The sequence below is a fragment of the Microtus pennsylvanicus genome, chromosome 6, assembly GCF_037038515.1.
Source record: "Microtus pennsylvanicus isolate mMicPen1 chromosome 6, mMicPen1.hap1, whole genome shotgun sequence".
Classification (NCBI taxonomy): domain Eukaryota; kingdom Metazoa; phylum Chordata; class Mammalia; order Rodentia; family Cricetidae; genus Microtus; species Microtus pennsylvanicus.
In genome coordinates, this window is record NC_134584.1 from 68,663,024 (window position 1) to 68,677,011 (window position 13,988).

Sequence of the window (13,988 nt, forward strand, 5' to 3'; positions counted from 1 at the left end):
GCTACGAGTATGAAGGATAGGGGAGGGGTATATAGAAGAGTTTGGAAAGAATGAAGGGAAAATGTAATCTTATTATAATTTTGAAAAATTTTAAAATCAAATATATAACTTTGGATGTAGAAAAAGAAATGAGAGCACAAGAGACATATGTGTATGTGTTCAATATATATCTGTATATGTATGCATGGAATATATGTATGGGTATATGTATGCATGTATATATGCATGTTTACAACACGCATATTTGTGTGCATGTGTTATAGATATGTGTTCCTGTTGTATGGAAATGTGTACATCATCAGGATCTTCTAGGACACTTCATGACAATGAGATGAAATTAGACAGGATTGATGAATATTTATGTCAAATAAAACCATATTGAAAATTCTCTAAAGTGGGGAGAATATTTTAACTCTGATGTTTAGTTTATATGCAATTATATAAATAATAGTTAACTTGCTTATTATTATTTTATTCAATTTCTCTCAGACAAGATTGTCAAAGACTAGAAAGCAAGTGTTGACAGTAACATTTTGAGATATTTTTATAATTGTGTCCTTGTATTTTCATATTTTATTCACATTTTACTTTATGCATTCATGTTTCTTCCTCATGTGATTTTATGCATTTAAAGAAATTCCTGTTCAGTGTGTTATTTATAATGATATGTTCCAGTTTTTTGAAAAGTGGTAAAAATATGTTGCTGAAATATAATGAGGACCCATGACACTACGAGTCTATTTCCAAGATGAAATGAAAATCATTTGAGTTTTTACTTTGCCACTGGTCTTTGTTATGATTGTTGACTAATCCCACTGCATAAAGCTCCGAGCAGTACTACACAAGACTTCTCAATGTCTACCAGAATGGCATAATACCTAAGGCCTGCTTTTTTAAATGTTTAAGTGTTTACAATCATCATACCCAATTACAGGTCACTAGTTATTGCTAATATAAAAGAATTCTGGCTATCTGGCTAACTCTTTAATTTAGATTTAATTATGAATTTCTAGAGCTAATTTTATATTATGTATGTTTGAGGAAAGCTGAAATATTTATCCATAAAAGCTAAACACTATGCTAACCTTATATGTCTCTTCCTCAGACTATTGAATATAAACCTTGAACCAGACTTGTAGCAATGAATAATTATAAGTAAAGATGAATTGACTAAAGTTAAAGTGTGTAACTCACATGCCACACTACAACTTCCATGACCAGATTCTTATCCCTTTTCCCGTTTTTTCCTTCCTTCCTTTCATTCGCTCTCTCCCTTTCTCCGTCCTTCTCTCTCTCTCTCTCTCTCTCTCTCTCTCTCTCTCTCTCTCTCTCTCTCTCTCTCTCTCTCTCTCAGTCTGGTGTTTGGTTTTTCTTTAAAGTTTGTTATGTTTCAGGGGGAGGTTGCAAGGGCAGAGGTCAGAAAGGAGGAATGTGGAGATGAGTGGGATCAGGAAGCATGATGGGAAATCCTCAAAGAATCAATGAAAGTTAAATAAAATTTTAAAAATTAGAATCTAGATAATTTGCTCTTCTGTGTTATCCAGTTGTCACATTTTAAAGTACATTATTAGCTTTCTTCAAATATTCTTATTTAGAGATACTTTCTACAGATTTGCAGTTACTATTTGCCATTCTAAGCTTAGGGTTTTTGTTTGTTTTTGAGCCATGATTTCTTGGTGTAGCTTTGGCTCTTCTGGAACTCACTTTGTAGACCTTTTTAGCCCTCAAATTCAGAGAGTTCCTCCCAGCTCCAGCCTCTTCCTCCTAATCCTGCAGGATTAGAGGCATATGCTACCACTGCCTTATTCAGTAATGCTTTTAAAAATAAACTTTTTGCTGGGCAGTGGTGGCTCATGCCTTTAGTCCCAGCACCCGGGAGGTAGAGGCAGAGGAACTCTGTGATCTGGAAGCCATCCTGGTCTACAAGAGCTAGTTCCAGGACAGGCTCCAAAGCTACAGAGAAACCCTGTCTTGAAAAACCAAATGGGGAAAATAACAAGGAGAAGACTATATATGTAAAAGTCTAGCTTTTGGTTTAAAATTATTCTGATATCCTATACAAAATATCAATTTATAAAAGTGACTCACCAATTATGTTCATAGTAATGTAAGTTTCATACTTCAGCAAAATTAATGGAATTATATTAATTAGTTCAAATTAAAATCTAAATTTTATATAAAAGTATAAAACAGAGCTATCACATTCATTTTGATTTAAATGTTTCATGAAATATAATAATAAATGACTTATTTGACCATCAACACAAACCATCTTTTCTGTATTAATCCGTTTTCCTTTATGGTGTAGATAAAACTATAACCAACTGCTAATAAATGAAAAAAATAAGTTACATTCAGATAGCTTAATAGTACACGGGTACAGCTGTTAACAGCAATCCTGGATTTGAATTCATTGTGCACAGTACCCAGAACTGTAACAACATGCTTGCCTCTATTTTTCCAATTAATTTTGCAGAATTGTCTTATACCCTATCAGTAGATTTAATGTTGTAGATTTCAGCGTATTCTATGGACTAAACAGTTAGGCCTTAGGTGGATGGAGTCAGTTCTCACTGCGTGGCCACTAGAAGTTAAGTTTCCTCTCACATATATCTCATAATGGCTCCTGTTGATTGATCTAATTATATACACATGGTTTTATTGGAGCTCTGTGAATCTAGAGACACCCATGTTTGCTTAATGTTCTACAAGCACAATTCAGAAACCCTTTAGGCTTACAAGGATTGTTTCCATAATCCTTAATTGAGAAAACTAAGTCTTGAAAATTCTGAAACATTCTGACTAAATAACTCCAGGGCCAGTACATTTTCCAGTAGATATTTTCTAAAGGACTCTTTTTCTTTTTCTTTTCTTTTTTTTTGCAATCTGTTTTTGTATGAATGTCATTCATGGTTGTTTGAGGAATGTATTTTGAGGATACATTTACTTCTGTGAGTGTGCATGCTAATATCCTCATTTATGACCCTCACTTTTCAAATTTGTTAAATAGAGAATTTGTGAAAAGAACACATAAAGTAAAATTCTGCCCCAGTAAGTGGTGAGTAGTATAACAATGGCAGTGCTTTAGAGCAAGGCGAACAATAATCTGTAAATTATGGCACTCTATGTATGAAGATACGTCTCTATTATTTTAATAACTTTAAATAATTTAATTGAACACTCAGATAGTAGAATTGAATCTGTGAATCTCGGTGTATAATTGGCCTTAAAAAGGATGAAACATGAACCTGCATCCATAATCTGTCATTTATTTTTCCTCTGCTGATGTAGTCCTTGTACTTTTCCTTTACTTTCTGTATTGCTTGAAGTATAATTCTGACAAATGGAATAACTGCTTCCTGTCTACTGAAGTGTTTTGGGGGTTTTGAGTGTCATTTTTAAAAGATGTGTCAGCTCACTGGAAGCCCAAGACAAAGCTAAATTTTGAGGTGTATTTCCACAGAACGATTATATTTTCCTTGACTAAATCATTTTTATTCTATAAACAAAATCTTGTAGAATATACACTAGAAAACCAACAGAGCCCACTGACATTCTCTCCTGTCAACTCTGTCTCCTCACTGAGCAGGCACACTCAGTGCAGCCAAGTGGACTTAGTGCAGGGTTGTAGTAGAGCTAAACAGATTGGTGGGTTCAGTGCCTAAAATGGAAAGAAGAAAGAAATGAGTTATTAGATTGTAAATGGACCTCTTCTGACAATAATCATATCCTTTGTCCACTCTGTGTAGCTTGGCTTCCCAGAACTTACAACCTTGACAGGAAAGAAGAGTTTTTCTCATAAACCTAAAGTGGCTCAAAAAATTCCCAAAGGGAGGTACATGAGCCTATCTGAAGATTAAAATCAATGGATCCTTCACACTCAGGCATGATTGTTTCAAATGGAAAGTTCAACAAAGGAAGTGAAAGTTAAAAGAGTTTTTGGGTTCAGAAGAGGTCAAAGACCAAACATGGCCTGAAAATATTTAAAAAGATCCCCAGTGTCAAATTTTCATGCTCATTTAAAAGCATCTCATTACACAAATATCTTATGATTGATTCATACCTTTTATTTACAAAGCCTGCAGACGTTTGTGAAGCCTTGTTAGGCACTACATTGAGCAATTAATCCTCTTAAGAAACTCATCTTTACACTCTGAGCAAAGAACTGTGGGCAGAGGAAGTCGGGGTTAGAGAGGATTGGGAGACAGACACTTTGCTGTGCTCAAATCGAAGTCAAGGGTGCAAATATGCAGAGCAATAAAACCTTTAACTTGGAGAAGCAGAACCATACTCCAAGGAAGCACCATCAACATCACCACCAGCAGCACCATCAGCAGCAGCAGCAGCAACCACCCCCACCAATACCTGCAAATATACAGCAGGCCTGCAGCCAGAATGAAGGTTTAGCCATTGACCTGAAGAACTTTAGGAAACCAGGAGAGAAGACTTTCACCCAACGAAGCCGTCTCTTTGTGGGCAATCTTCCTTCTGACATCACTGAGGAGGAAATGAGGAAACCTTTTGAGAAATATGGGAAAGCAGGCGAGGTTTTCATTCATTAAGATAAAGGCTTTGGCTTTATTCGCTTCGAAACACGAACCCTAGTGGAAATTGCCAAAATGGAGTTGGATAATATGCCACTCCGTGGAAAGCAGCTATGTGTGCGCTTTACCTATCATAGTGCATCCCTTACAACCCGCAACCTTCCACAGTATGTATCCAACGAACTGCTGGACGAAGCCTTTTCTGTGTTTGGCCAGGTGGAGAGGGCTGTGGTCATTGTGGATGACCGAGGAAGGCCCTCAGGGAAAGGCATTGTTGAGTTCTCAGGGAAGCTAGCTGCTCGGAAAGCTCTGGACAGATGCAGTGAAGGCTCCTTCTTGCTAACCACGTTTCCTCGGCCTGACTGTAGAACCTATGGACCAGTTAGATGATGAGAAGGGACTTCCAGAGAAGCTGGTTATAAAAAACCAGCAATTTCACAAGGAGCGAGAACAGCCACCCAGATTTGCACAGCCAGGGTCCTTTGAGTATGAGTATGCCATGCGCTGGAAGGCACTCATTGAGATGTAGAAGCAACAGCAGGATCAAGTGGACCACAACATCAAAGAGGCTCGTGAGAAGCTGGAGATAGAGATGGAGGCAACACGCCATGAGCACCAGGTTATGCTAATGAGGCAAGCAAGATGACCAAAAAAAGGAGAAACAACGGTCGTGCCAAAAAGGGCCGCGGCCATGTGCAGCCAATTCGCTGCACTAACTGTGCCCGCTGTGTGCCCAAGGACAAGGCCATTAAGAAGTTCGTTATTCGGAACATCGTAGAGGCGGCTGCCGTCAGGGATATATCCGAAGCAAGTGTCTTCGACGCCTATGTGCTCCCCAAACTCTATGTCAAGCTGCATTACTGTGTGAGCTGTGCTATTCATAGCAAGGTAGTCAGGAATCGATCCCGGGAAGCTCGAAAGGACCGAACACCCCCACCACGATTTAGACCTGCTGGTGCTGCACCACGACCTCCACCAAAACCCATGTAAAGTGGCTTCATAAAGATAGAAGAAAACACCTTGGAAAAATAAAATGGAACTTAAACTTTAAAAAAAAAAAAAAGAAGAGCTTCGGAGAATGGAGAAGCTGCATAACCAAGCGGTTCAAAAACAAAAGCAGCTAGAGCTCAGGCAGGAGGAGGAACGCAGCAGCCGTGAGGAAGAAATGCGGCGGCAACGAGAAGAAATGATGCAGCGACAGAAGGAAGGATTCAAGGGAACCTTCCCTGATGCGAGATGGGCCAAATGGCTATGGAAGGTGCTATGGGCATAAACAATAGAGGTGCCATGCCCCTTGCTCCTGTGCCAACTGATACCCCAGCTCCTCCAGGACCTGCCACTATGATGCCAGATGGAACTTTGGGATTGACCCCACCAACAACTGAACGTTTCGGCCAAGCTGCTACAATGGAAGGAATTGGAGCAATTGGTGGAAATCCTCCTGCTTTCAACCGTCCAGCTCCTGGAGCTGAATTTGCTCCAAATAAACGCCGCCGATACTAAAAAGCAAAACAAAACAACAACAATAAAAAACCTCATCTTTATCTTCATTTTATAGATGTGAAAACTGAGGCAGGAAGAGATGAAGCAACTTGTTCATGGCGGAGTCTGGAGGCAGAAGCCAATCCCAGGAGAACGTTTGGTTACATTTTTGTCTCTAAGCAGTGTTTTCTAATTGCAAAACAACTCTTCTAGGTCAGAATGCTGTAAAATTGGGACACATTCTTCTTTTTTTTTTTTTTAAAAAAAGTAAAGCTTAAACAATGTAAAACAAATAAACAAGCAAAAACAAAAACAAAAAAAAACATTGCACCATACCAACCCAAATACACTCAGAAACTGGTACTGTTTCTAAACATACAATAAAATAGTAGCCCCTATTTTAATACCACTTCATATTCTAGTTTTCTCTTAGAACTATTAATGCAATTATATTTAGATTTATAAGAAGTAATAGTTTCCACTGTACTTAACAGTGGGAATAATATTTACTAAAACATTTTCTACATCCATTTGCTTCCTTTCAAATATATATTTTATTCTGGACAGTGTTCTGAAATTTCTTTGCCGTTTGTAATTTAGTTTGTTCTTTGGTGTTTGGTGTGTTTTAGATAAACTGATGAATTAAATATAATAGGACTGTCCAGTTGAAGACTGGGTCACAGATTCTGTTTTTGCTTACATGTGGTATTATACCTAAAAAAAGATATGGGAGACAACTTTGGGCATAGCAGATATGGATTTGGATTAAAACTAGTGTGTTCAAAACATTGGTTAAGTTAAGGAAAATGAAAATGTAGCATGCAGCTGTAGTTAGTGGGTTTGCTTTCCTATGTGCATAATGTGAGTTTGTAATGGAAGTAATGTCATATAGTATTTAACTCTGACATTTAGTGTTTGCCCTGGTAGATGGTCTTCCCTTTACTTAAGTGCCATTACTTTTATGTAGTCCATTTTCATTGCATTTAGTCCCATTTTAGTAATAATGCTTGCATGATTTACCAGGCAAATGCAATCTTTGCCCTGAATGGCACAGTGCAAGAAAAAAATGGAAGCTGTTAAGAGGCTGAATGGCAAAAAAGTATTATTGACCTATGCTGGCAGCCATGTGTTTCAATTATTTTCAAGAATCCATTTGTCAAATAAGTGAAGCGATGTGGGACGTCAAGTTCAAGCTGGGGTTAGTGCCTTTCTACATTTGATATGATGTATCTTCTGTAGCCATTTAATTGAATTACCCAATTTATTTTTCAAGCAACAATGCTCTACCAAGAACCATGACATTAAACAATTAAATATGAGTTTAAAAGTCTGCATTTTGTGTAGTCCATCATTCCTCTGCAACAGAAAGAGAGCCCAAGGGCCCAAGGATTTCTGGTTCTCATATGGTAAAAGCTGGTTTTCTGGGGTCATACCCCAAATGATATATACACAGAAAGATTAAACAAAACTCTTCATAATTTTTTCATTTTATCAGAATGGTTATGTAAACATTGAGGGAATGACTGTTATTGTTTAATACTTTTTGTAACACACTGTTCTATGTATTAGAGCATTCGGGGCTGTCATTATTAGCGCTCGGCTTATGCTCAAAGGGTTTGATCAATAATGCCTTTTTTTGTATTGCTGCTTTTATAAACACAGAACTTAAATCTTAAGTGTGCAAAAGAAAAACTATTTACTAAAACTTTTGAAGTGGGTTGCACTGTTAGGAAGTTACTATATTTCAAAATTATTATAGTATTTCAGCCGTTATTACCTATGAAGCCTTTAAAACCTTTTTTAAAAGTAGCTAAAAAAAGACAAGATCTCCTGAGTAAATTTGGAGCATGGGATCGTTGGGGGACGGTTAAAGGGAAGGGGAGAGGCAAGGAGGGGAGCAGAGAAAAATGTAGAGCTCAATAAAAATCAATAAAAATAGAAAAAAACTAGCTAGTTAAGGATCATAACTTTTCTCTCTACAGGAGAAGGATAGAGAAAATGAGAACATGAAAAAAAATACAAACCCAATATATTTTGGGTTCAGTTTGGGAAATTTAATTTGAGTTTATTTTTATTGGGTATTAATTCCATTTTAAGTATCAACGCTCCTTATTTTAGGTTGTTTTCTTTTGTTACTAACTTAGACATACAGTTATGTTTTTGATCTGGGGAGAATAATTACTGTGACTCAGAACAGAAGTGACTTATATATTTTTTTTCAATTAACATCCAACAATTAAATTTTAATATGGTCAGGGAATTGTTCAGATCCTTTTGTGTGGGGATACTGCACCTTTAATTATCTGCCCTCTGGTGCCAAGCCTTTTCTTTGAGTGCCTCCATAAAAGCTTATTGCAGCTAGTTATTGAGCAAATTAGTACTTGAGTTTTGGTGAAAAATGTCTTTATTAGTCCTAAAACTGGAGTCACTGTGCATTCCCAGAAGGCGTGATTGTGTTTGATGAATAAATCTAGTAATTACCCCGCTGTTCGGGCCGTGCCGCAAATGTCATAAGCAGATAAACAGAGGGAGGAAGCCTTCCGTAAATTCTCTAATTATCTATGTTGGACCACTTATCGCCCGCAGATGATTTATGAGTATATTGATATATCCTTAAGTATGTTCATTTGAGTTCACAGATGCAAATAATTAAGGCACTAGTCGTTTACAAAGCGGCTTCAGGTCAGGGTCACTTCAACATAAAACTTCAGCCTGGCTTAGTCTCTCCAACAGGATCTAGGTATCAGCTACTTGACTAGGATATTTCTTAAGAGATTTTAAATTTCCTTTTCCTTTCTCTTGTCTGTAAATTTTATTACTTGCATGCATAAATTTTATTAAACAAGAAAATTCAAATTCCTCTTGTCATCCTTTTATTTGTTGAATAAACATCAATTATTTTATCTTTAATATGCTTGAACTGATTGGTGGAATGATCACTAAGAAACAGTACAGAAACTTTTATAATGACATACTAAACAAATCAAAATACATTTGAATAAACACAGGTATTTCTTTTCTAACTATTTCATTTTTTGTAATCAAGAACTTCCTTAAATTTAAGAAAAATATTAACAATGCTTTCTTTTTATATTTATTTAATAACTGGTAGAACAATTAGAATTATAAATGCCTATAAAATATTATATTCTTAGCAACTAACGCTAATTTGCCAGTCTGCTGCAAAAAGGAAAAGAAGTTACTCCAATAACAAATGAACATGTGCAACTGTAAATATTGTCAGAAGACCATAACCCTGAAAGAGCATATCTCAGTCCATGAAAATATGATGCTTACAAGAAAAATATGCTAAGGAGAGAAGAATGCTGACATCATTATGTATGATTTCTTAAACTGCTTACAAAACAAAATAATTAATGATGTAGAAATAAAATTTTAGAAATGTCCTCATCTCTTTGATTGTTTGATTTATGTGCAAAGGCCAAATATGTTTCTGGCATACACTTACTAAGCTATAAAATTTTGCTATACAATTTCAGGAAAATGGAACTCCTAGCTCTCTCAGAGTATTTATTTCATTTTTGAATCAACGTCTTCTCCAAGGTTTGATAAAAGCATTTAAAGATACATATGTGTATACACATAGTGTATATTTAATACAGAGGCATTCCAGGAGTCACAGGTATACACATAGTATGTGAGTATACAGAAGTATTCCAGGATACACACACACACACACACACACACACACACACACACACACAGTGTATATTTCTATGCATATGCATGTGTGTATGTATAAGTATATTATATACATACATGCATAGTGTATATATATACAAAACATTCCACTCATCTCAAGTATACAAATAGTGTATATGTATATAGAATCATTCCAGTAGTCTCAAGTTAAGAGCAAATTGTGGCTACTTCCCCTGGAGGGAATCCATTCTGCAAGGACCCCGTGGTTCCACTAGTCTGTCTCTTGTTACACAATGTGAATTCTCAGCAGAATTGCTGCCTGATGAAAACCAAGGGACTAAGTCAGGATCAAACGTCAAGACTCAGTTGCTAGAAGTGTTGTGTTGCATTTATAAGTAAATAAAAGCTATTCAGTTTAACTTAGTTCTTATAAGTATTCTATCTTATTTTATATAGGATATTTCTCTTTAATATATAAATATGTTATATAAAGCTGTATATGTTTTGAAGTCACTTCAATAAGGGCAATACCCCTCTAATACAGCCTTCTTTCCTCACCCCAAACATATTCTCATGTCTCTCCTACATCCCATTCCACTTCACTACATGGTCTTTGTATAACAGAGACCATATTCAGGAGCTTGTATTTCAATGCATTAAACTTGGTATTTGGTCTTACATCATAAATGAAAATAGTTACATATTATAAAGGCTATACAAAAGAAAAATTAAATCATAATTTATTTCAGCTTGTCAAAAAAGGTATTCTGAATGTTAACTCACTTCCAGGAATGATTACAAATATAGAGTTGCAGATATATACATTATGAAACAGTAATAAATTCAGTATTGTTAGTATTATCTAAGAATTAGAGTCTTGCCGGGCGTTGGTGGCTCATGCCTTTAATCCCAGCACTCAGGAGGCAGAGGCAGGTGGATCTTTGTGAGTTTGAAGCCAGCCTGGTCTACAAGAGGTAGTTCCAGGACAGGAACCAAAGTTTCACAGAAACCTTGTCTCAAAATACCAAAATAAATAAATAAATAAATAGAATTAGAGTCTTTATTATACCATTATTCAAATTTCTAGCAGTCGTGCAAAACTGGCATGTATATAACCAGCATATCTTTGTAAACTTCTTTGCAAACTGTACTGTTTTCGTAGAATTTTCTTAAATGGAGTAAATAAACCCTGAACAATAGTTTGACATTATCGGGAAAACCATATTTTAGATAAATACTATTTATACATGAGTAGTCTTAAAAGTTGGCAATTTTACAAGAAGACTTCTTTTACTTACAATCTTATTTTATCACACATAAAACTATTCATGTATAATATAATTATAGATGCTTAGATTTCCTTCTTTTTAAAGGAATATAAGTATGCAGGCTTCCCCAGCTGCTAGGAGGCAGTCTTCCGACTCCGTCTGACCATCTTGTTTAGCGTTGTGCTGAGGATGCACACTCTGCTCTCCTTTTTAAGTTCCAAAGAAACCTCCATTTTAGTAAATACATTATTCATTTGACATTACCTCTAGATATCATCTACATATCCATAGATGCATTCAAAGTTTCCATTTCCAGACTCTAAGAACATTTTCGTTCAAATATCATGGAAATATATTTTTTTCCTGTAGGCTTCAAAATACAGGGGCAAAATCAATCAATAGTCAGAACAACTGAAGTGTGTTTAGCAAATTTTGTTGAATTTGGTAGACATAAGCACACACTTCAGTGAATTTGCTTTAACATGTGTGCTCATTGTTTCTAAGATTCCATCTTTTAAATCATTTCATTTTGTGTCTTAATTTAGAAATTATACTGTGAGCAAATGTTAAGAATAGGGCTGTGTTGGGCTGGAGAGATGGCTCAGAGGTTAAGAGCATTGTCTGCTCTTTCAAAGGTCCTGAGTTCAATTCCCAGCAACCACTTGGTGGCTCACAACCATCTGTAATGGGGTCTGGTGCCCTCTTCTGGCCTTCAGGCATTCACACAGACAGAATATTGTATACATAATAAATAAATAAATATTTAAAAAAAGAATAGGGCTGTGTTGAAAGAGGATATAGTGGAAATAAGATGCAATGTAACACTTATTTTTATGAGTGAAGTTGAAATCATGAAATATTCTAGTAGTTATTTTTCTGTTGCTGTGATAAAACACCTTGACCAAAAGCACATTATGGAAGAAAGTATATTTTGACTTTTGGTTCAATAAGAGTCAGTCATGGGGGTGGAGACTCATGACAGCAAGTGGCAGACACAGAGGCAAAGAGGGAAACTGAGAGCTCTCTTCTTCAAATGCAAGCACAAAGGCTGAAAGAGGGAGTTAGATGTGGAACAGAAATCTAATTTCTCTGAAGACTCTTTCCCCACACTGGTGTACTTACTCTATCTAGCATGGCTGTGACTCCTTAACCTCCCCAAGTAGTTTCACCAATGGGGTGCAAAAATTCAAATACCAGAGTCTATGGTAGAACACGTCTCCTTAAAACCAGCACAGATATGTTTATGTGTATAAAGAAGAGAAGCTCTCAGCTTCTCTCCTGTATAATGTCTTATGCCATATAGATTAAGTTATGTTTATAAGACAGGTATATGTACACATGTGTATATTGCTTTAAAATTATTTCTTTTAATTGGATTTACTAATTCCTGGGTAAGCATCAGCCTTCTTGAAAAGACAAAAGAAAAAAGGGCCTGAATTTGTACTGAAATGACAGTTTCAGATAATTGAGATTGACTCAGACTTTTTTCTGTGTCTCAAATTATATTTCAAAATCTTTGTTCTGAGGATGTATAATACAGGATAGCCATTTTACCATCTTCACTTCAGCTGCCTGACAGATGGATATAGATAGAAGACAGAAGAGTCCAATAGAATGTCTCAAACAGCTTTTTTAGCTTGCAGAAGTTGATATTGTGATGCCAGAATCAGAATGTGTTCACTTCTTCTATTGAAGAAATTTAGTTATTTGTGGAGGCCCAAAAATGTGAGCCTATTCCGCCTTATCTGAAGGTCAGAGAGTTTGAGATTATTTTGCTCTCTCAAAGTTGTTGGTTGACAACAGCAGTGTCTGAACACGTGACCTGGGGCGTGGTGACTGGACACCCTGACCTGGGGCGTGGTTACTTGGTGTTTTGGACATGAAACACCACTCTGATTAAAGGGCAGGGAATTCAAGCATTATTCTGCTCCTTCTTTTGAAAAAGTAGGTTAGACCTAGGAAGTGGCTGTCTTCAGGATACTTGGTCTAGGGTGGTTTCACTGCCTAAAAGACAGAATGCTTTTCTCAAGAAATAATGACTTGATATCGCAAGTATTGGGCAAATAACTGTTCTGGTTGTCTTTTGTATTATGTTAAAGCAGTCTCTTGTCTTCTTTCCCCCTTTTGTGTTGGGGCATCAAAGTGTATGGAAAAATAAACGCAGAGAACTCAGAACTCAGTGTGCATAATGCACTGAGTTTCCCTCCTGAGACTATCGTATGTCTCTCTGTTTTTTTATTATCTCTGTTCCTTCTCCTTTACTTTTCAAATCCTCATTCCCTACTCTGGAAAATATGAATCTGCCATTGCTAGAAGCCCAGAAAATCACCCCAAAATGGTAGCTTCTTACAGGTATTACTCTTAAATTGATTTGCAAAAAAATCCTACTGTCCTTACTACTAACAGGGAAGAGAAAAAAAATATATGGCAAATAATGTGCAATTGAAACTGTGATTACTATGAAGTAGTGTATACATAGTTATTTCATATGTGATCACATTGAATACAGAGATATACACTCACATATGTGGGGCAAGTTTTCATGTAACTATGGTATCTAGATATGAAATGCATCAAAAAACAGGTAAGCGCGAGTGTATAGGGCATGCAGTCACTGCCAACAGATCAGTTCAGTGAGCAGCAACTTTATTAGCAAGTCATACACAATGTGAAAAATGTAATAGAATCGTATCAAAATGATTTTTCTGTTTCTTCTAAATATGAGATTATACTATAATTACATTCCTTCTGCTTCTTCTTTTTCCTTCAAAATCCCTCTCCTATAACCATTACAACTCATTTTCAAATCTGTGGTCTGTTTTTCATGCATTTTGTTATAGACATATATGTATATACATAAAATTCTTAAATACAGGCTTGTGGAGTCTAGTCCTAAGAGGCACATTCACAATACAACTCCCACACCTAAGGCTCAGGAAACATCATCAAAGGTTGGAAAGAACGATTGTAAGAACAGGATGATCAGAAACACTGATGTTAGATTTTTGTCTCCTAGCAATGTCATAAGCAA

The 13,988-nt window shown here is 36.2% G+C and overlaps 1 protein-coding gene and 1 pseudogene across 1 annotated transcript; both read left to right on the plus strand.

Annotated features, from left to right (window-relative positions):
• Positions 1-4,156: 4,156 nt before the first annotated feature.
• Positions 4,157-6,047, plus strand: LOC142852059 (non-POU domain-containing octamer-binding protein-like; annotated as a pseudogene).
• LOC142852058 (small ribosomal subunit protein eS26) lies at positions 5,184-5,610 on the plus strand. Its single transcript, XM_075976410.1, has one exon. It carries the CDS (start codon positions 5,187-5,189, stop codon positions 5,532-5,534), a length of 348 nt encoding a protein of 115 aa, XP_075832525.1. The 5' UTR covers positions 5,184-5,186; the 3' UTR covers positions 5,535-5,610.
• Positions 6,048-13,988: the final 7,941 nt, after the last annotated feature.

Coding starts and splice junctions, on each gene's coding strand:
- LOC142852058 (XM_075976410.1), top strand. CDS start 5,187: ATGACCAAAAAAAGGAGAAACAACGGTCGTGCCAAAAAGGGCCGCGGC.